At 39.2% G+C, this 22,905-nt stretch overlaps 1 protein-coding gene across 8 annotated transcripts in view; it reads left to right on the forward strand.

Moving 5' to 3' along the window:
* Positions 1-22,905, forward strand: part of PLCG2 (phospholipase C gamma 2) — a 68,579-nt gene that overhangs the window by 28,284 nt on the left and 17,390 nt on the right. For all 8 annotated transcript variants that reach the window (XM_063168080.1, XM_063168082.1, XM_063168081.1 and 5 more), the window contains 19 exons: positions 832-972; positions 3,361-3,454; positions 4,587-4,634; positions 7,012-7,096; positions 7,806-7,889; positions 9,258-9,301; positions 10,413-10,485; positions 11,368-11,469; positions 11,623-11,741; positions 12,723-12,808; positions 13,703-13,823; positions 14,909-15,077; positions 16,916-17,020; positions 17,249-17,338; positions 17,878-18,056; positions 18,438-18,638; positions 19,907-20,026; positions 20,947-21,127; positions 22,311-22,379. In XM_063168080.1, the coding sequence (XP_063024150.1) occupies positions 832-972; positions 3,361-3,454; positions 4,587-4,634; positions 7,012-7,096; positions 7,806-7,889; positions 9,258-9,301; positions 10,413-10,485; positions 11,368-11,469; positions 11,623-11,741; positions 12,723-12,808; positions 13,703-13,823; positions 14,909-15,077; positions 16,916-17,020; positions 17,249-17,338; positions 17,878-18,056; positions 18,438-18,638; positions 19,907-20,026; positions 20,947-21,127; positions 22,311-22,379 (2,111 nt within the window). The remainder of the gene's footprint in view (positions 1-831; positions 973-3,360; positions 3,455-4,586; positions 4,635-7,011; positions 7,097-7,805; positions 7,890-9,257; positions 9,302-10,412; positions 10,486-11,367; positions 11,470-11,622; positions 11,742-12,722; positions 12,809-13,702; positions 13,824-14,908; positions 15,078-16,915; positions 17,021-17,248; positions 17,339-17,877; positions 18,057-18,437; positions 18,639-19,906; positions 20,027-20,946; positions 21,128-22,310; positions 22,380-22,905) is intronic.

Here is a 22,905-nt window from a genome sequence, read left to right on the forward strand (position 1 = left end):
AGAAGTGGAAAGAGCTGTTTATTTCTCTGGTCCACAGGCAGAGCAAAACCACTTCCTCAGTTTTCTAATAAGTATCTTATCTTGAGAGCACACATATTTCTATTTCAGTGCTGTCTCCCTCCTGTTCTGCAGGCCCTGTAGCAAGGGTTTGAAAACAGGGAGCTGACTTGGGGGAGTGTGTGCTTGTGCAGGGTTCCCATTCTGCTGTGCTCCAGTGCATACCTGTGCTCTCTGGAGAGCTGAGAGGTGAAAGTGATACAACAGGTTATGTTAAATAACACAGATCGCTCTGGAGCTGGCCACAGAAAACTCACAAACATTTTAATTATTAAGCTTGATTTTCTCTTTATATTCCTACTTCAAATATCTTCCTTGAAAGTACCAGCGACTGTACTAGCTGACAAGGTTAGCTGTGTAAGATTTATGTGGATGGTTTAGGTGGGTACGGTAGAATTGTATATTTTTTTTTTATTTCTGAACAGTTTTCATGGCAATTGGGAAATTACTTGGTTACAGTTAATGCCATTTGTGAAATCACATCTTCTGTGACCCAAAGGGCCGTATATATGTACCTTGTCCATGGAAAATCAGAGAGAGTGAAGTAATAAAAATATGACATGTTATTTTTCTTCTTCTGGTCCTTTTCTACTATTGTCCGTTATTATTTATTTGTGGATTTATGGATTGAAAGCTGGCATAATTTGCATTTCTTGTCCAATACAGATCTACATTTTTACATATATAGCTATTTTCTGTGTGTTTACATACTTTGTATCCGTCCTAGCATTTCATGCTCTGCAGTTGCACTAACTGAATGTTGTTTCCTTTCAGTGGATCTGATGGAAATAAAAGAAATTCGCCCAGGAAAGAATTCAAAGGACTTTGAACGTTGCAAAGCAAGGCACAGAGAAGAACACTGCTTTACTGTTTTTTATGGAACCCAGTTTGTCCTCAACACCTTAAGTTTAGCAGGTACTTTTATCTTTTTTCTTTCTTCTTTGAGGTTACTGATTGAACAAATCTAACACATTGATGGAACAGGAATGCACAGAATACTGTGGTTTTAACTTCTGCAGTTCAGGAGTGTACCAGATGCTTAAAATCTGGAGCCAGACCTTTTACTCAGCCCTTCTTGTCTGTGACCTGCTGCACTTGGAATGTTTCACTTCCCAGTGGTGCGTCATGCAAGTGTCATTTCTGATTTTTCTAGCAAGGTAAAATAACTCCAGTAAGGTTTTCAGCACTGATGGCAGAGGTAACGTTGCCCTCTTTAAGGACAGCTGTTCAGTGTGGCCAGAATATTGTCCTAACACTTTTGGTCAGGCCAAAATGATTTTGGATGTAGTAGCCATAAACAGCTGTATCATAGAGATTTTCCTATCGCCTATGGGCAATTGCAGACTAATTTGGAAAAATGAAATTTTAGTTTGGGCTATTTGTGTGCATGTCACCTAATAATACTAACCCTCTTCTAAATAAGTACTAGGAGACCATAAATAAAATTGGAAAGTGATAAATTTAAATTAAGAGATCTTGTGAAACAAAGGGAATTTGTACCCTGTATCTATAGAAAGGGTTGGAACACTTTTTATTGCAGGAAACATTATCCAGGGTTACAAACCTAAAGATTTTGAAATGAAAGAGACCATAGATTTTACAGTAGAGGCTGAATACAATTTCTAACTAGTGGAATTTACTAAGAGATTTATTTTCTAAAAGGTTTGTAGTGGGTCCTTGGTCTAGAACCATACAGACAATTTCGTATAGATTGCAGTACTAGAATACAAGTTTTTTGCAGTCAGATGCTTTTGAACTGAAAGACTCGTCCTTTCTTAGAGGTTTTTAAATAAGTTTTACCATTGTTGACTGAAGTCTGTGAAAATTTTGAGTAAATGGCTGTGCTTACGTGCAGCTGTGCCAGGGAGTTCAGCTTGATTTCCTCTGACAGCCCCTCCAGTCCCTCCCCATGGCAGTTCTCAAACCAGGCCTCTGCCAATGCTTTGAAAACACTTGGTACCATGAGCTGTTGCTGTAATGCTGAACTGCAGAACAACATGACATAACTTTCAGTTCAGGGGAAATCCTTTTCCTTGCTGAAGGGCTTTGTGGTGGTTCCTTAAAACAATATAAAAGAATTGTTCCTTGAGGGGAATGGTGGCTGTCATAAGGGGCAGAATTGTCTTGGGAGAAGAATTGGTTTGGCAGTGGTGGTGGGTGTTCTTTCCAAAATTGTAACTAATTGAAAAACATTTCAATGGGGAGCTGAGGCTGGGCTCCAGTTTCATCCTTGGGGTATAAAGCATTGTTTGAAAGTATGTTTAAATAAAATGCAATCTTCACCTTTTGAGAAACTTGTTTGCTTTGAAAGCTGATAAAAGATTTCAGCTCCTGAGTGAAAATAATTTTTCAGAGCTGGTTTAATTGAAGAATGCCTTCATGCAATTTCAGAGCCAGCCTGCTAAATCAAATGGACTTTGCCCAGCTGAGGGCTGTAAAAATCACATCTCATGCAAGGTTATTGCAGCTTAGCTGGTATTTCCTAGGGAAAGCTGTGCCCAGCAAGCAGTTCCTCATCTTCCTTCTGTTGGGCTGAAGAATTACCAAATGCAATCATGATAAATGATGAGGACTCTTCTGGTTTGGGAATTGGAAAGGCAAACTAAATTTTAAACAAAACAAACAGTGATATACTAATTTGCAGGGCAGGGAGGAAGATGTGCCTGGCTTCTAGCTAGGCCACATAAGGAATTGTAGACCTTTTTTTGACTTGTATTAAAATGTGTTATATACACTACACCAATTTTGTACATTGCTCCCTTACTGTTTGTCTTGCCAAAATTTAGTCTGGAACGATCTGTGTTGAGAGGCATGGTTAAGATAAATAGAAGGTGATTATGTCAAAAGCCAGTATATTGTAATTTTGTTGTAAGTTGCTGGGAATATAATGAACCAGCTTAATGCCATAGCAGCACTGAGTTCTTTTGCCTGTGTCCTTCACGTTGCTCTGATCTGGATCCTGGGCTTTTGCCACTTTGGAGACAGAAGATAAGAGAATGAATTTTGATTGTGTTACTACAAGAGCTCAGCAGTAGTTTTATAGTGTTTTTGCTGAAATATTGAAACTTTCCTACTCTGATAAAAGTCTTCTAAAAGGAAGTATTTTTTTGTCAGAGCTTACCTAACCCCAAACTTACACTGTTTTTTATTAGCTTTATTAGTAGCAATGTGAAGCAATACAATGAGATTTATCAAAGAGGAAGGTTATCAGCAACGTTGTATACTAGGGTTTATCTAAACAAGTTATGTCTTGGTTTTGTGTTGATTTTGCTTTGCTGTACCATATCATATTGTTTTTTTCAGCTGACTCTAAAGATGATACTGATAAATGGTTGTGTGGCTTGAATATCTTGTATCAAGAGGTCATGAGTGCTCCCACACCTGCAATCACAGAGAGGTATGTGGTAATATTTTCATTGTGTGAGACTGGGAATTGAAAGAGGAAAATCTGAATGAAATTTTTAAGGTTCAACAAGTGGTGCTTGCCAATTACACTAAGAACACTTTCCAGTTAGTGTAGGACACTGAAACCTCATATGGAAATTCTCAATGTCTGTTTTGCTACATAGGTGCTCTGGAGTCACACTCTGCTTCATACAGTAATGTGAACTTGCCATTCACCTTGTTCTGTGCACCCAAAACAAAATCTCTTCATGAGGTCACAAGAGCAGCTGGTGTTTGTGTGTTGGCTTCTTGGAAAATTCAAAAGTCAGCCATATGAAGGTGAAACTGCACCTTTGTCCTTTAGAGGATGTTGTGTGTGAAACTGCTCAGGCTCAGATTGCCAGTTCTGTGGACAAGGTTTCAGAATTTCAGAATTTCCAGTATGTCTCCATACCCCATTGTTTTCCATCACTGCTGTTACTGCAGATATGCTCTGCCCTTACTTGCTCCCTGACCAAACTGTGCCCTTGACGCTGGTGTTGTCAAACAAGAGTAATTCCTCTTGAGGCTCTAGATCAGCTTAGCAGTGCAGTCATCTTTTAGATCAAAATTGTATATGTATTTATTTATTATTGGTGGAACTAAAAGTATTTTACTGTGCATCTAAAACTGACATGCACTGCAATGAGGATTTTCTTTAAAATTCCTTAAAACCCTCTCCCTTCCCTCTAGTTTTTAATTTTTATGCATCTAACAGATATTTGAGCCAACAGCTCAAAGATAAATCTGGCAGAAATCATTGACTTTATGGAGTTACTCCAGTTTAGATTAGCTGAAGTTTTGGCTCACTTTATCCTCTTACTTTTTTACAGCTTCTGGTTACTCATTCTTTTCTGTCCTGCCCACCCTTCCCCTTCCTGTGTTGTTTATGTGACTGTAAAATGCAGCAAAGTACATATTTACAAATGTGGTTAAAAAAATTGGCTGGATCCTTGAATGCTGCACTGGTAATGTTTTTGCTTTGCTAAAAGAGATGACTCTTAAGACCTTTAAGTATTTCTATTGAGTTTTGTCTATAGATTTTGAAATTTCATTGGCTGTATATTCTTCATAATTCTTAAATTTTTTTCTCCCTCTTCTACAAGCTGGCTGAGAAAGCAGATCTATTCTGTTGATCAAACTAGAAAAAATAGGTAAGAAATTCTGTCTTTTTCCAGATTTTTTAGTGACTTTTTGTTGCAGATTCTAACATGGAATGAAAAGAAATAAAGAATAAACATTGTCCAAAATGTGGAGTATGAGATCCCTGAAAATGGCGTTTGCCTTTGCTTGAGCAACTTGAGTTTTGCCTTTTGCTAAATACAATGTGTTCATAGCATTTCCTCAAGTTTATGTACATGGTATAACGAGGAAAGAAATGATGACAGCTAAGTATTTTAAATTTTAGCCTAGAATTACTTTGCCAGAATGAGCAAGGTGTTATTTTAGGGATTCAGCTTGGCTGGCAACTGCCTGGCCATGGGCATGTCTCTGCCTTGTATTTGGATGGACCAAAGCCAAACAATCACCTCTGACCTGGTGCTTCTCAAGAACCCAGGGGTTCTAGCTCCCAGTGTGATGTGTGGCTTCATGTGTTTGGGTTTCAGTAACTCCTTTCAGGTCCATCTGTGATGTGGCTTTGTAGCTTTTACACACAAAGGAGACATTTTAAAAAATGAATTCAGCTGCACACCTCTCCTTAGAGTTGCCAGAAATCGTGTGGCACTGAGAAGAATGTTAACTTTTCCTCCCTTCTGTGTTATCGTTTCACCATGTTTTTTCTCTTTGTCTGGAACATGCATTTTATTATTAAGTACAAATCAGTGTAGAAAAGCTCATGCTTTCCCTGTTGTGTACACCTTTTCCCAAAAGCAAACTGCAGTGAGGTGTTTCACTGTGTGGCTGAGGCTGTGGTATTGCAGGAAATCACACCTTTGTGCAGACAGCCTGTGGCACTGTGCAGGCTGAGCTGAGACCCCATTTCAGAGCTGTGTATCCCCAACTGGCCACAGTCCCATCCTCTACTGGACATTGACTTTACCCTCGATGCATTTTCAGAACTACCCCTGCAGTGGGGGTGTGTTGTTGGGGTTCACAAAGCAAAAGCAAATGTTAGGATGGAGCAGCTGTGGCTGACAGTAGGTGTCTGCTGAAGGGGTTTCATTTGTTGCTTTAGGATTGTTTTATTGCTACAAGGCAGCTTGGTTGGGACCAAGGAGACTTGCACTTCTCTTCCTAGGTGATTCATGCTTTTAGAAAAATGCAGGATAGGAGTTTGGACTGAGGTCTTTTGTGTTCAGAGCTGTGATTTTTAGGAAGGTTAATTGTAAGGCTACCAGGCAAGTCCTGTTCCACAGGTTGATTTTTTTTCCAGTGGTAATGAAGTCCCAGCTCTTTGTTTTCTCTTGCCTTTGTCTGGCCAGAGGAAATGGCTTGTGCTTGGTGTTTAGTGTACAAATGGAGTGCTCCTTCTTGCTCCTAGTAGTGTTTTTTTCCAGAGGTCTGGCGACGAGGCGGAAAGCCAGGAATTTCCTGAGTTCTAATCTGGCTTGGGCATGGACTTTGGCTTAGTTCCTTCTTGCTTTGCCTCTCTGCCTCTTGCACAATGGAGATGGGAATATCTCCCAGGGTAGCTGCTGGCATGGACAATGTAGAATGGAAATGTTACTTTCATCTACGTGCTCATTGGTTTTGTTGCTTTCAGGCAACTCTGTTCTGACTCTGTGTTTGCAGAGGTTTAATGGCTCCTGAATTGTGCTGTAGGCCAAGGCAGAGTTCCTCAGTCTTGTTTTGTTGGGTGTTGTTGGTATTGCTTTAATATTTTGTGGGCTTCAGCAATAGGACCCACGTTTTGTACCTGTGCTCCCTTCACTTGGTGCCATGCTGTTATCTAGAAAACTTTGGTTTTTGAAGTGTTACTGGGATATTATTGGGCATTCTGAAGCTCTGTGGAAAGAACCAGCAGGTCTGTGTAAATGGAACTGGAAGGGAAGACTTGGTTGAGAGGAGCATGAGATCGGGTTCAGGTGTTGCAGGAGGGAAGAGTCTTCCTGCTGCAAATCAGCGTTACCAGACTGAATAACATCCAGAGAAAAAGGTTAAAATGGTATTGAAAATTGGGTTTCTTAATTTTCTGTTTGTGCTTGTCTGTTCGGTACAGCCTTTCCATGATGTTTTCTGTGTCTGTAATCCAGTTTCAGTGGAAGAAAGGCTGGAATTCATCTGACCATGTATAAACATCTACATTTGAGCTGATTATCTAGATCTGATTAGTTGCTGAGACAGAGATACATATCTATGCAGCATGGTTATTTTAAGACCAAATTACTTGAAATGCCTCTTTTCCATGTCTACCTTGCTTCCATGTAGCTGTTAAGTTTATATAAGTTTATAGGTATGTGAGATGAACCCTGCAAAAAATGTTTCAATAATCACATTTTTCTGTTGATAAAAATATATGAGTAGCTGTCTAGACACAGCACATTGTGGTGATTTTGCTATCTTTTTTTTTTTCTCCTTTTTTTCCCCCAGTATCAGTCTTCGAGAGCTGAAAACTGTCCTTCCCCAAGTAAACTTCAAAGTGAGCAGCATGAAGTACTTGAAGGATAAATTTGCGGTAATTACCTGATTACTCAAATGTGTTTGGTAGTATCTGATAAGTGTTGATGTTTCTTTTTAGGACACTTCCTTTTTTTTGATTTATATCATGTACAGTGATTAATCTGTCAGCTTGGCTTTGCCTGTATCTGGGGGTATAAGAAAATACAGACATAAATGTTCCTTCTTTTCATTGTGTGGGTGACCAAAGCCAACATTGGGTTTTGAGCTCCAGTACTGAGCAAGTACGTAGAAAAGTATTTTTTTGTTTCTTCTACATGAATTTAATCTTAATTTTTTTTCAATATTATCAACGAATAACCTCTTCTCTCCAACTGATGCCAATATTAATAGCTTTTGAAGGTCATTCCATTCTTACAGGAACCTTGAATATCCCCACCCTTTCCTGCTTTCCAATTCTCCACCCTTAAAGCAGACATTCTTGCTTCTGCTGGCCCAGCTCACAATGACTAAATGATGCTCCACTTCTCTCTTGGTTATGGAAGTGGAGTGAGGGTGCAAAATGCAAGGCCAAAGATGGGGGCTAGGAACACCATGTCATAAACCAACATCTGTTTTCTTGTTTGAATTCTTAAAAACATAAATAAATTTAAAAATTCAAGTTTGAGTAGAACAGAGAATGCCAACTGAAGGAAGAGTAGCTTGTTCATTGTGCAAGGGGCAGTTCAAGAAATTCTAAATTCAATGTGTGCTACTTTGTGTTGTAGGAAATAGGTGCTCACAAGGAAGAGCTTACTTTTGAACAATTTCATTTGTTCTACAAGAAAATCATGTTTGAACAACAGAAATTGGTAAGCTTTTAATAAATTGTCTTCATACTGTTCAACTGCTGCATCAGAGTAGTCAGAGCTGGTTATCTTTTTGTTTGTTACTGATTTCCTTTTTTCCTTGTTCTTGTACCAGAAAAAGAATGAGTGCTGTACTTGATGTGTAGATCACAATCACTGTCAGCAATTGGCCTAAGGAGATGAACAAGTCATTCATGTTGCTTCTTGGGTGTTGGTAGTAGAGACAGGCACAGACATTGGTGGGTTTTTAGGAGGAACTAATTTTGTGAGTTTGTTCAGGATGCTTTCGTGAGTTTGTTCAGAATGTCTTTTCATTAGGTTTGGCTGGTGTTTTTTACTGGTAGAAGCAATTCCATATTCCAGATTAGCAGCAGCAAGTCCATTACAGGACATGCATGAGACAGTCCTTGGGAGGCATAAATGCTGGGGAATTACATTTTAGCTAATTTAAGTGGGCAACTGCCTGACTGTTTCCTTGTATTTGCTGTACAGTTTCATGAAGCTGGTGGAAACTGCTTACTTTTAGCGACTCTGAAAGTTAGGAACCCTTTAAAACTGTGTGAAAACACATAATTTGAAATTACTTGCATGAATGTCTTTCTTCACTATGTGCTTATTGTGGATTCAACTTTAATTTTGCAGATGCTAAAGTAGAAGCTTAGATAGTCAAAGTCAATGCTGATTTTCTGGCAATACAGCTTGTGCTGTTTAAAAGTGATGCTGAAATCATGGTGAAGTGATAAAACCCCTAGATTAACTGGCAGGATTTTAGTTTTGGCCATGAAAGTCCTGTTAATTAGCCTGAGCAGAAAGCTGAAGAGTAAAACACACAGCAAGGAGCCTCTCTGACTTCTTTAAGCTCCTGTTATTGCCCTGTGTGAACCATTGCAAAGAAATTTCTCAATTTGCTTACAAGTGCTTTGGGTCACTTGATAAGTTTCCTGCAATCTCTAACGATGCTGTGCCAAGCTAGAAACAATTTAGGTTTTATATTCACTTGAATAAATGTGATGAATGATACTTAATTTCCAGTTTTTCTGTGATATCAAACAGTAACAGCTCCCCAGAAATTTGACTGCTTGTGCTTTGTCAAAGCAAGTATTTTGTATGAGAATTGTGTTCACATTGAAAGGCCTGAAGTGCAGTTGCCAGCCTTGGCAGTATGGTTTTTCTTATGTATTTAATTAAAAATGTGTCTTGCCAACTTGTGTGCAACTGCTCTAGAGCAGACAGGCATTTATTTCCCCTTTCCAAACCAATGGACATTATTAGGTGGGCTTAGATAGAAAATTGGATATTCTTTATGTTTTTTCCCTTTTCTTATGTTTGATTTTTTTGTTTGTTTGTTTTTTTTTTTTTTTTTGTTTTAAGATTCTTGATGAATTCAAAAAGGATTCCTCTGTTTTCATTCTTGGGTGAGACTCTTCATTTGTATTATTTTTCTTCATTTTCATAGGGTTGTAGTGTTGCAGGACTGTTTTTATATTACCTCACTTTATTTTAAATTTTATTTTTTCTTCTAATGTTTTAGTAAGTGAAAAGAAATCATGACTATTTTTGCATGCAGAAAGGTGAACTTATGTTGCAAGTAAGTCCTGGTGATTGCTTTTTACTTTCTGCCTACAAAACTGGTATGGACTGAAGTTGCCTGTCCTCTGATTTTATAAAGAGCTGAACAGAGCTATAGAAGGACAATTTGATGCAGAAAGTTTTGCTTCAGTCTAGAGAGTGGTGTGGTGCCCAGGCTTTGCCAAGAGCTGAGCTGAATGCTGATAGTAATGGTTTCTGCATCTTCCACTTGATGGACTTGAAAGTTTAAGTAAGATGTGTACAGCATGAGGAAGGTGCCAGCCGTTGCTGATTGTGGATTAAACTGGTTTATCTTAGTTTTGAATATGACACTAACAGATTAAGGAAGTAACTGTAAAATTTGCTCTGAGTATACTGAGTATTTCCTTAGCTCTGGGTCATGTAATAATTAAACTGTGAGGCTGCTTAAATGCACAGATTTGTAAGCACCTTCCTGTTACCAGGTGCTGCTGTGTTTGTGACTTACAGAAGGCACATCAGTGATATCATTCTTCCTTGGTGCAGCTGCACCTTGCCCCCTTTTTCAGAAGATTTAGGTCTATCACAGTAGTTCATCTAAATATTACATAGAAGGAATTAGTGGTGAAGTGTGGCTCTGTGATAATTTAAAAGAAGCTTTTGCCTGTACCTCAACTAAACTTACCAAAACCCTGGTCAAGTTAATGCAGCTCATTTGCTACAAAGCAATGGCTACAGATTTGGTGCTTTTCCCAATGAATCCCTCTCAAAAGTACATCAGGAATCCAGGAGGCTCAAAATAAGTAATTGGATGATACAAGCCTCCTCTAAATCCCATTGAAATTACAAAAAGTCTCTTGCTGGTGGCAGCACCTTTATACTGTAAATCCAAGATACAAACCCATGTAATCTTCTGCTGTAACATCTGATTAACTTCTCTTATTTCTTTAGCTTCATTTTCCCTTTCTTTTTTTAAAGAAATACTGACCGTCCAGATGCTTCAGCAGTTCACCTCCATGACTTCCAGAGATTCCTGCTACACGAGCAGCAGGTGAGAAGGTTACAGAAATACTGAACTCCTTTTCTTGGGGTTGTATCACAGAATTCTGTGCTCATTAAAAAGAAATGTGAAGAGCCATAGAATATGATTGATGCCACTGTAATACTGGGCCTTGGAAAGATTTCTCCTTCTCCATTAAAGTCCACAAGAACTGTTATTTTTCATCTATATAAAGCTTCTGAAGGTGCACCAGAGGACAAGAGGGAGGACAAAGTAAATAAGGTTTTAACAAGCCTCCGCTTAGTCATGTAGATAAACAGACAAGGTTAGAAATAAATGCTGTTTGCAGTCAGAGATGAATGCCTGGTCTGGTCACTGCTGTCACCAGAGGAGCACTGGGGTGATGCCTTGGCCGTGGCCCCATTTTTGCAGCTCTCACATTGCTACCTGCCTGCATTGCAGTCAGAGGTAATTTCCTATTGAATGGAGCCAGTTAGATGTCCCGTGCCAGCAAGCAGATAAGGATGAAGGCAGGGATTGGAACTGTCGTCATGGATTTCTGTAATGTTATTTAGCACAGACTCCATGTGAAAAAATGGTGCAGTATTTGGTAGGCACTGCTGAGCTCCAGGTTTGCAAATGTGATTGAAAAGTGAGACCTACACTTCCTGTGTAAGCTTGCTACTTTCTTTTTCTCCCAATTTCATTGTATTCAAAGGATGTTTTCTAAGGCACTGTTTTCTAAGGCACTTAGAAATGAAAGAGATTATAGTTAAGGTACGTCCAAGGAGGCCAGCTTTTTTCCCTGTCAATGCACATATGTACTTAGATAGTGTGTCTCTCTCTGTAGATCTCTCTGTTCCTTGTTTGATTTTAGTACTGAATAACACCACTTCTAAAGTTTTTTTTTTATTGTATTGCAATTATCTGAAGGAATCTTGGGCACAGGATCTCAGTAAAGTCCGAGAACGAATGACAAAGTTTATTGATGACACTATGAGAGAAACTGCTGAACCTTTCCTCTTTGTTGATGAGGTGAGATAATGGTGCTTTGTAGTAGTTCTCATAGACTTCTTTCACAGAATTTTCACTGGGTGGCAGGACTTGTAGTCCCCTCTTGCTGCATTGCTGGGTTTCTTTTATTCTCATAGGGTAAAAATGTTTAAATTCAGTCTCTTTGTATTGTAGTTCCTCGCTTACCTATTTGCAAAAGAAAACAGTATTTGGGATGAGAAATATGATTCAATAGATGTGCAGGACATGAATAATCCTTTGTCCCACTACTGGATTTCCTCCTCTCATAACACGTAAGTTACCAGAAGTCCCATTGTCTATCCCAGTTCAAAAAATGTACGAATGTGAGAGAGACAGTAAATTATGCCAGAAATGTGCTGTGTGGATGTGTGAAACCTTCCTACAATGTGGTCTAAATGTGACAAATGGAGTTTCTGTGACTCTTTTTCCCCCTTCTCATAAGATCTTAGAGGTTTTGAGATATAACTCAGCTTCCAGAAAACGCAAGTCCTGTGGATTAAACTGGTTTATCTTGGTTTTGAATATAACACTAGTAATATTCAGTCCTGGTAAAAAATAAAAAGTCCCGGTAAAAAATATAAAGTATTGAGTTGAAACTGTTCTGAAAGCCTCTCTGCTTTCAAGAATTCAAGTTACTGAAGGGGCTTCCTTTTTTTCCAAGCACCTCCTCACTGGGCTCATGGCACAGCCTCACTGAGCTCATGGCAGAATTCATTAATTGTACAAAGTATGTGATGATGAGTTTGAACTGTCTTCAAATGAAGGGGTTTTGCTCATCTGGCACTGTAATGGAAAACAAGGTGTAAAGAGAGGGAGGAGAGATGAACAAATAAAATAATGCAGGGAATGCAATAAAGTGGATATGGATATAGCATGCAGGTGTATTTTGAAGTATAAGGTGTGATATTGCTCTAAATACCTCCCACATGCTCATGCATTGAGCATGATAAGGTTTAGGTGGGTTTCAAATCTCATGATTTGCTCTCTAGAAGGATTTCAGGTTGGTTGCTATTTAGATTGAGCCTTTAACCTGCTATAATTTGGTTTGTTCAAAAACCTGATAGCATCAAGTTCAGCAAAGTCTGGTTCTTCCATCAGAATTAGAAAAACTGAAACAAAACAAAACAAACCAACAACAACAAAAAAATCAACATACACTGTCCATAAGAGGAGGCAAAATGTCATTCATAAGTGAGTGAGAACTGGTTGAAATTGACTGCCTCTCTTTTTTAACATTTCCTTTTGCTCCTTAGGTACCTGACAGGAGACCAGCTTCGCAGTGAATCCTCCACAGAAGCTTACATCAGGTGCCTCAGGATGGGATGTCGATGTATTGAGTGTGAGTAAAGAGCTTGTGGAGTGGTTTGTAACATTTGGTCTGTACAAGTAGTTTCCCCTGTTTCCCAAGAAAGAAAAAAGAACTGAAATCAAGAACTGTTTGCTTTCTGATTTTGAAGTTAGTCATATAAAAATCACTGATTCCTAAATTGTTTTTCTTATTTCTCACCAATGATTCACTTCCTCTGATTCTTGTTCCCAGGCAGTTTTAAGAGAGTCTTCCTAAATCTCCTCTCACTTTACACCAAAAATTAAATCCTGAATCCATATGAAAGCTTAGGATTTAAGCTGGAGTACTTGTATAGTTTATTTACTTTCATTGTAATACAGACAAGCCTAAGGCACAGAGATTTTTGTGATGTTGTGCCTTTTGTCATCCTGTTTAACTTGCTTGTAAATCAGTTAATGTCTTTGTTCTCCAGCAATTGTGTATGTGTCTGCAGCTCTGTACTTGTGTTCCTTACGGAGAATTTTCACTTCAATTTCATGTTGTTTATTTGACTAATGCAAAATGTATCTCAAATTAGAGTTTCAGGGTTGAAATAAACAAAAGACAGAAGCTCTCAGCTTGTCACTTGTTGGAGTGTATTTATCCCTGGAAAATTACTGTAAACTAGTAGATTGACACTATAGTTGCCTGAATCTCTTATTTCCAGATTCCCACACAATTATGCTTTGGGAACATTTTGTAATGTATTTTATTTGTCTTGCTCTTACTTAAGTAAACTCAGTTTCCTCTGTGAGAGAATAAATTCATCGGATGGGATATTTTATTAGAATATTAAGGTCTATGAATCAGTATATAGAACACTGAAGTTTTGGATGTATTCTTCTTACCAGAGTAATTTCAAGAGCTACCAGGTCTCTTACTTTTCCCACTGCTTGTGTTTCCTAGTGGATTGCTGGGATGGTCCTGATGGGAAACCCATCATTTACCATGGATGGACACGAACAACAAAAATCAAATTCGATGATGTAGTGCAGGCAATCAAAGACCATGCCTTTGTTACATCTGAGTAAGTTTTATTTTCTTTCAGCCTGTTTTCATGTGCTTAGACCTTTCTGAACTGAATTTCTCTGTAATCTAGAGCAAAAAGTAATCAGAGAGTAATGGATTCCAATAGCCTTCATTATTGCCACATGTGGGTGTTTAATAGATGCTGTTTTGAGGAAGAGTTCCAGAGTGTAACCATTTGTTGCTAAGGAAGATAGTGAATACCCTAAAGTATAGTGTTTCCAGCTCCTTTTTTGGGTCTTCTTTTATTAAGTTGCAAGTGAAACTTCAAATGCTTAATAGTCTATCTTAAATCTTACAAAAAATAAACAAAATGGTACAATTGACAAAGAATAGTCTGTCACATGGTGTTTCTGTTATAGGGAAGGTCTTACCTGAGAAGATACAGAACTCATAGCGTGTCTCCTGAAGTGGTAGCTTCAGTTTAGAGCTGCATCTCTGCCCTTCTTTAACTTGTGCTGAGATGTCCTTAACATGAAAAATATTACCCAATAATTGGGGAAGAAATCAAGCTGTCAGTGTCCTGTTTTTCCATGTTACCACTTGGACACAGAGATGCAATATTTTCCCATGTGCCTCAGTGTCTGCAAAGGAACTTTGTGTTAGTGACAACCATAACGTGGGATGCATTAGTGTTAGTGACAACCATGCATGGGATGGTTTCAGACTCTTCTCAGAGTACATGTGAAGGAAAACAGACATGATTTTGAGGAGAGGTGAAGCAAATTTTCACATTATGGTGCTTTAGCAGTGAATCTATGCCCAAAGAGCTTGGAGGGAATCTTTCTCCTTGCAGATATTAAAATCTTGGCTGGATAAAGTTCTGAACAACCTGATCTAACCTAGGAATTGGGCCTTCCCAAAGAAGGGGTTTGGCTTAGATGGGCCTTCACAGGTCCCTTCTGACCTTGGCAACTCCATGATTGCACATCTGTTATTATTTTTTGTGTCTATATCTTCCTTTTGTCTTCTTGTTTCCTTTAAATATTTTTCACTCATCTGGGGGCTGAGGGAGGGTGTCGCCTTCCTTGCCTTGCCAGCTGTAGCAAAAAGAAATTGTCTTCACCTTGGTTTTGTCCACCAAAGATACCCAGTGATTCTGTCAATTGAAGAGCACTGCAGTGTGGAGCAGCAGCGACACATGGCCAAAGTGTTCAAGGAGGTGTTTGGGGATCAGCTTTTGATGAAGCCTGTTGAAGCCAGTGCAGATCAGCTCCCATCACCAACCCAGCTGAAAGAAAAAATCATCATCAAGGTAGGCTTGCTTTGTGTGCTGGGAGAGCAAATAGGAGAACAACAGCAGGGGCCTGAAATACTGTTCCTGACTTCACAGATTAGTTTCAAGAAACGCCTGGCTTGAAGTGTTTACTGGTTACATTTGCCAATAATGTACAGTGTTCTGTAAAACTCTGTATTGAAGTGCTTCCTCTGGTTTCCTTTGCAGTAGGTGTTGGCAGTTCAAGTGCCAGATCAAACGTCAGCTCTTTTCTAAAGGTCTTCCACCTCCTGAAATGTCACTACTAAATTTCAGTGAAGGTTCACTGCTGCAGATGTTTCATCACACACTCATCAACGTTTTACACCATGTGGCCTGCTTAAAAATGATAGAAGTATGTTCTTGAATAGGAAGATAGATCAGTATTACTATGTTTTTTTTCAAAGACTGCCCTTCATTCAAGTGAAACCCAAAGCTCTTGCGGCTGCACACTGAAGTTGTAAAGATTTCACAAATTGATGAGTGTTTGCTAAGTCAGTGTGATTTAAATATGCAGTTTAGTGAGCCACTTGTGAAACACAGAGGCACTGCTCTGAAAGGGCAGTCCCTGTCAGTGTAGGACCTTGTGGGTAGTGCAGGTGTTTTATGAGCTTTGTTGTGCAACAACAACACAAGCAAAAGATTTCTCAGATTGAAACTGTGGTAGAACTTTTCAAACGGCAAAATTTGGTGAACAATCTCAGGGCTGCTTGTGATCTGTGTAATAAAATAATAATTACTTTTGTCTGTGCTCCTGTTTTCTTGCTCTTGTAACAGTATTGCATCCTCTGTATTAGACAGCTGAATGGAAGAAAAAAGGGTAGATAGGTATAAGAATATGCTCTTGAATATAAGATTGGAAAAACCAGAACCCCACTATAAGGTGGAAAACTTCTGTGCTTAAGTTTTTGGGGATTTTTTTTGTTCTCTCCAGACTGTCTGTTGTTTCCGTGCAGAGCAGAGAGGGAGGCACATGATTAATAATAATGTGACAGATCTGATTTAAAGGGAATTGCAAACTATTATGAGTGTGCACAAGAGAGCATCCATATCACTCTGTGCTGTCTAAAAGAGCATTGACAAGTCTTTAAATAGATCAGCACCTGCCAGTGAGCTGGTTGTGTTATTTGGCTTTTGTTTGGAAAATGTTGACAGTAAACAGTCACAGGCAACACCTACTTCACTGGTCTGTGAGATTTTTCAGATAGGCCTGTGAAAATCAAATCAGCCAAGAGTAGGCTGTGCAGAACTGAACATGGTTGAGGTCTGATATGAGATGATTAATTCCATCATTAACTGCAGTTAAGTAATTGATGTTGCCTGTGGCCCGTTGAGACACTTCTGTGAACTCTCTAAAGAAAGTAGAACTTGACCCCTTTTTTCACAAGAGATTTCCCTTGTACTAATTTTTCTCATAAAAGGGTGAATTCCTCATTCATTTTAATTCCTTATCTTTTCCTTTTGTTTTGAGTTTTGTTCCTTCTGTGCTACTTTCTGCAGAAGGATTCCTGTTTATCCTTATTTCTTGGTATGTGTCACTTCATGTTTTCTGTTCTCCAAAGAATAGGGAGATCTTATCAAACTACTTGTTTCTTCATTGCTTCAGTGATACCTCTGCTAGTTTTTTTAACTTTTATTAATGGGATCTAAATTTTAAAGAAACAAGTTCAGCCCTGTTATTCCTTGTGGAGCAGCTGCTGTTATGATAATGACAGAAGGTGGGTGTGCAAAAGAGAGAGATACTTCCAGTAACTCTGAATGTGCTGAAAGACTGTGACCAATTTTGTGTGATTATCTCTGAATGTGTGAATGTTGATTTTTTTCCTCTGTTTTTTAAGCACAAAAAACTGGGGCCAAAGGGAGACATTGATGTGAACTTGGAAGAAAAGAAAGAAGAAAAGAAGCAACAAGGAGAACTTTACATGTGGGACACAATAGAACAGGTATTATTTCTATGACATCTGCTACAAGTTGTTGATCAGTTCTGTAATACTGAAAATTTATGTGAATTTCCTTAATATTTCTATAAGTAATATTGTCAGTTGAACAAGTATGGATGAGGGGAAAACAGTCTTTTTTTTATTGTTGCACCATGTTTTGAGATTGTGGTTGAGAGTGATTAGTGAGTTTCCCTCTGTTAATGGTTTTAACTTTTAACTCCCAACTTTCAGAAATGGACTCGGCACTACTGCGCTATTGCTGATGAAAAGCTTTCATTCAGTGATGATATAGAACAGAATGCTGATGATGATTCATCCAAGGTGATGGCTGTGTTTCATTGTTTAAGCATGTTCTTTTTATTATTTCAGATCATTTCAATGTCTACAGATGTGTGTTTTTTGTCCTGATGAAATTTTAGAGATTCTGTATTAGATAACAAGTGTGGGGATAAAAAACTGTAAAAGGGTCTTTGCCAAGGTCAACTCTAGTTAACCTTATTTTTAATAAAATAACTTTTTCCCTCTGTTAGTGGAGGACTTGCAAGGAGGAGTACAAGGACAATGAAATATAACTTCAGTATTTCTGTGCTAATGCTGATGTTTGCACTAAGTCTTTTAAGTATTACTGCTATTCTCAAACTAAGCAGAATGAACTCGTGTATTGTGTTACTAATATGTTACTAGGCTGCTGTGGATGGTATAGCAGGCTAATTATAAAGGTGATTGGCTGGAGAGTTCAGGCCTAGGAAAAACTGAAATCCTGAAATAGTAGATGGTTATATATAACCAATAACAACTACTTAGTTTCAAAGTCATAAAACTAGAAATGTGCTATAAAAAATTCTTATTTTCTGGTCTAGGAGGTGAAACGAACTGAACTGCACTTAAAAGAGAAATGGTTCCATGGGAAAATGAAAGGGGGGAGAACAACTGCTGAGAAACTGCTCCAGGAGTATTGTGCTGAAATGGGTGGCAAGGATGGGACATTCCTGGTTAGGGAAAGTGAAGCTTTCCCTGATGACTACACTTTGTCCTTCTGGTACGGTCATTGTCATAGAGATTTAATGGGGGATTTGTTTGTCTGGGTTTGGTGTTTTCTTTTTTCTTCTGGTTGGAACGTTATAAGGAATAGTGTCAGATGGATTTCTGAGCCAGAGAGCTGTCAGACCAAATTTTGCAGAATAAATTTATGCCAGATTTTAAACTACTGTCAGTTGAAAATTACTGGTTTTTGTCTTGTAACCTCTCTTGTCAGAATGTTTGTTGTTTGTTACTTTGGCTGTTTTATGAGGTGACACAGCTTTCTTGCCTCTTCACAAGCTCCTCAAGTAGTTGACCAGGAATGGGTGGGGAAATGCTTTGAAAAAAGAAAATCTGTTACAAACCCTGTATTTCCCTTATGCCCCCTCTGCTCCTTCAGGAGGTCAGGCAGAGTCCAGCACTGCCGGATCCGTTCCACCAGTGATGGGGACGCTGTGAAATACTACCTGACAGACAACCTGACCTTTGACAGCATCTATGATCTCATCCAACACTACAAGGAGGCCCACCTGCGATGTGCTGAGTTTGAGCTGCGCCTCACCGATGCTGTGCCCAACCCCAGCCCTCACGAGACCAAAGAGTATGTATGGAAGCCAAGCACTGCTCTCATGTCACTGTCCTTGCCTTGCTTTAGGTGGGAAGTTTGCATAGAAAATTCCCTGGATTCAGGAGCACTTCAGTGTTGCTTGTCCGTGGAAGTTTGAGGAATAGGCTTCCTGAAAGATGCTGAGGGAGGGCAATGACTTTGTGAGAACCTGGTACAACAGAGAGCGGTGACTGGGAAAGCAAATTTCCTAGCAGCCACTGGAAGATCAGTGAGAGCTGTAATGCTGTGGAAATGTGCCAATTCTTCCTTTGTCTGTGCAGTGTTTTACAACACCCAGTGGGTTGGGTTGGATGTTCAGTAGTTGGCTGTGGTTTGGCAACTAAGTGGTCGTGGCCTGTGCCATCTGGAAGCTCTGTTCCTGGGGCAGGGAGCCCAAACAGCTACATTTGCCTAACCCCACCTCCACCTCACCCTCTCAGAGCTGGTTAGGCTGACTTCACCCCGTGTGATAGGAACTAAGCATGGTGCTTACTTCCAGCTGGTAATTGTCTGCCACAGATCCTGGGCAGAGCTTGCTCTTGTTTTTTGGCAGAACATTGTTATTGCTGCCCTTTGTTTTGTTTTCTGTGCAGTGGGCAAAAGTAAATATTTGCATGTAAAATACTAATCAGTGACTTTAAAATTCCATTTTTTTTGTCCCCCTGGGATCTGGGAGTCACTGACCGCCCATAGATTACTTTGGTGGCCAGTGACTTGGGAAAGAGAATTTAAGGGTTAGACTTTCCTGCCTTTCTGCATAAGCTGCAGATATATTGCCATTATAAGTGGCCACAGCTTCACTGAAGGCACGTTGGATCCAAGACAGGTCCATCCCTACGGTGAAAGACAAAATCAAGCTCTGAATAAAAAATACAAATCCCTGGTGTCTTTCTTTTGTCTGTGTTTAGGCATTATCTTAAATCTACTATGTCAAAATGGAATAAATACTGAAAACCGAATGGCAGACTAAAAGCAGGATGCAGTGCCTTTGTTTCAGGAACAAATGCAGATTTATGTTTTATTATTTCAGACAGACAAGGTGTTCTGATATATTCTTGATGCTTTCATCCAAAATAAACTGCTGTCTTACAATGTTTTGTAATAAACTGCTGTCATAGGTGCCAAGGTGGGGAAAATCTAATGCATAATTTTTCTTAGGATGTTTGAAACTCTGTTGTTAATAACGCTGGCTGTTATTTTCCAAAAATGACATTTGACAAGCCTTGTAATGCTTTGCCCATTCTGGTTTTTCACTGCTGCAGTTGGTACTATAACAACTTGAGTCGGGGTGAGGCAGAAGACATGCTCATGCGAATTCCTCGCGATGGAGCCTTTCTCATTAGAAAGAGAGATGAACCTGATTCTTTTGCCATGACTTTCAGGTAAGAAAAGACAGGTAGGACTACCTTGCCTAGCAGCCCAACAATATTCTGGTTTTTCTTTTAAAAAAAAAAGATATTTTCTTCCTTTCAAATTTTGAATAATTAGTGTGGTTGACTTGTGCAGCAGGTCCATGTATGAGAGTATGTGCAAGAGTTAATTTGTGACTGGCCTGAACCTTTATGCTTTTATAAGCATTGTTTGAGCACCAGCTGTCCTGTTCTTCCCATACAGAACTATGGGTGGCCCTTCTTTCATTCCCTGGCACTCCTTGCTAAAGAGTGTTATTTTAAAGTTTCCTTCAAAACTACAGTGCAGATGCAGGTTCATCAATGATTCTATGTCCTTATCCCCTAGAAATCCTGACCTGTCATAAAACTGAAATGTCAAAGTGAAATTGTTGGCTCCTCTTGCCAGGGGAAATAGTTTTGAACAGTTTTGTGGTTCTTGAAAAAGCATTAATGAAATATATAGAACTGTGATGTTCTGCATCATGCCTTCAGATCAAATTATGTTTCTCTGAAAATGCATAGTTTAGCAAAATATAAAGTTGCTTACTTGCATGCCTTATTGTGTATTGAATATTGTCCAAAATTCCCCAGTCTCCTGTTTACTATGGGCTGAAATTTTCTGCTGTTACCAAGGTGGACATTGAAGTAACAGGAGCTGCAGCATCTCAATAAAACCATTTCACACCAGAGAAAACAAGGAGTACCAAAACTTCAACAGCTTGAAAAGGGTGTAGGGTCGTTTTGGATGGGATGGTTGTCAATGGATGGTTTTACTGTGAACACAAACCTTGTTTGCACAAGAAATTTTTTTTCTTTAAAAACTGATTTCCTTAACTATCAAAATAATTAAATAACCATAATAATTAAATAAAGAAGGCTTTGTTAGAGACAGCTGTGCCCTTGTTCTGCAGGGCAGAGGGGAAGGTGAAGCACTTCAGAATCCAGCAGGAGGGGCGGCACTTTGTGCTGGGCACCTCGGCCTACTTTGAAAGCCTGGTGGAGTTGGTGACCTACTACGAGAAGCACCCACTGTACAGGAAGATGAAACTGCGCTACCCCGTGACAGAGGAGCTGCTGGAGCGCTACAGCACGGTACTGGGATGGGCTGGGATGGACTGGGCTGGGCTCTGGTTCTGGTACGGGATCTCTGCGGGATGTTAAGCAGGTCAATTTCTGTGAAGTCTATACTGACTTCTCTCACAAAGGTGTGAAGAACAGCTTCATCTTTGATGATTATTTGATTAGAGAAGCCCCACTGTGTACTGGGGGTCGTTGCACTACTAAAATTGTTTTTTGATAATAGCCTTGCTTACAGTTGGCCCTGAATTCTATGGCTGAAGTGGGCATTGATTTTAAAATGATCATGCAGATGCCAATTGCTAAGTGCTTCAGAAAAAATGAAATACTCTGCTGTGCCTCTCACTCTGGACATTTCAGGGACGGTGTCCCACTGCCTTCTGTGGTAAAAGGTACCTCTGAAAGGTCACTGTGAGATAAGCATGAGGAAATCTCCCCAGGAGACTTGTCTCTAGCCATTGACTAAACAAGGAGCCCGGATAATTAACTGAGGATAAAGGGCTGTTTTCTGGATGGATGTGTTTCATTTTGAGGGAGTTTTGCTTTGGAAAGCCTGAGGTGCTGTCTTCACTTTTCAAGTATATGTCTTTTTGAAGCTGCAGGAAACTACATCTGGCACATCTGCAGAAATCAAAACCGGAGGATTTTGTTTTTTCTGGGGAGACTAAAAGAGACTAAAAAGATATTAGACCTCAGGATTTTTTATCATGTTGCCTATAGCAAAGGTTCTGTATCTTAGGGCTGGGTTCTGATGGAATCATAAGGAGAGGATAAAATGAAAAAAACGACTCTGTATATTGTTGTAGAGTCATCTAATAATGAAACCAGTGCTGGTACTGAAGTACTGTAACACAGAAATCATAAGTGCAGATCTTTCTTTTCTGGTTGCACATAGAAGAGTACTCACAATAAAAAAATCTTTTGACTGATTAAAAGATACCTTTATGAGGTATTTCTGTTTCACTAGGTTTTACTCAGTTCATTAAACTGAGGCATAGACAGATTAAATAACATACTCATCTTCAGTTATGTTCAACTGTAGAGGTGAGCAAAACAGAGATGACTGGCTTCCCTCCTCTTCTGTTGGCCTGTGTGCTGTCAGAAAGGTGGTTTCAGAAAGAAATGTTCAATAAACATGAAGTACTTTTATAACTTCTTGATTCCTGAAACTTGATTATTTTTTCTTCCTTGTTTTTAGGAAAAAGATATTAATTCCCTCTATGAAGTCAAGATGTATGTGGAGCCCAGTGAAATCACCCCCACAGTGGTATGCTTTAAGAGATATGTTCACACTTACTGTAGACCTCTGAAAATGAGACTTGTTGGTTTCCTGTTGGCAGAAATAAAAAGAGTTGAAAGCATCAGGCTGCTTGGTTTAGGGGGGGGACTGGACAACAGAAATTGAAAGGGTGTGACTTTTTTCAAGCTTCTTGCTAAAATTTGTATCCACACATTTTCTTGTGTGCAAATCCTGTAGAGATTCACTCAGTCTGGGAATTTGGGCACTTTCTGCTCTTGAGTCTGGTGAGGTGATTTGGTTTGTGGGCCTCCAAATTAAATACCTGTGAGAGGGTTTAATTTGAGAAGGCCACATCTTCATGGAAAAAAAATACACCATGAACATTTCTGTATTTGTGGGTGTCTGTGCACTCTTGTTCCATTAGCAAAGATCTTCTGCATGCACAAATAAGTGCAGAGTTTATTCACATGCTTTCTATAAAAATTTGGTGCCTTCGGTCTATTAATGAATTATTAGAATTTTTATCCTTTATATTCTGTTTTAAAAACAAGTG

Source organism: Melospiza melodia, chromosome 13, assembly GCF_035770615.1.
Source record: "Melospiza melodia melodia isolate bMelMel2 chromosome 13, bMelMel2.pri, whole genome shotgun sequence".
Lineage (NCBI taxonomy): Eukaryota > Metazoa > Chordata > Aves > Passeriformes > Passerellidae > Melospiza > Melospiza melodia.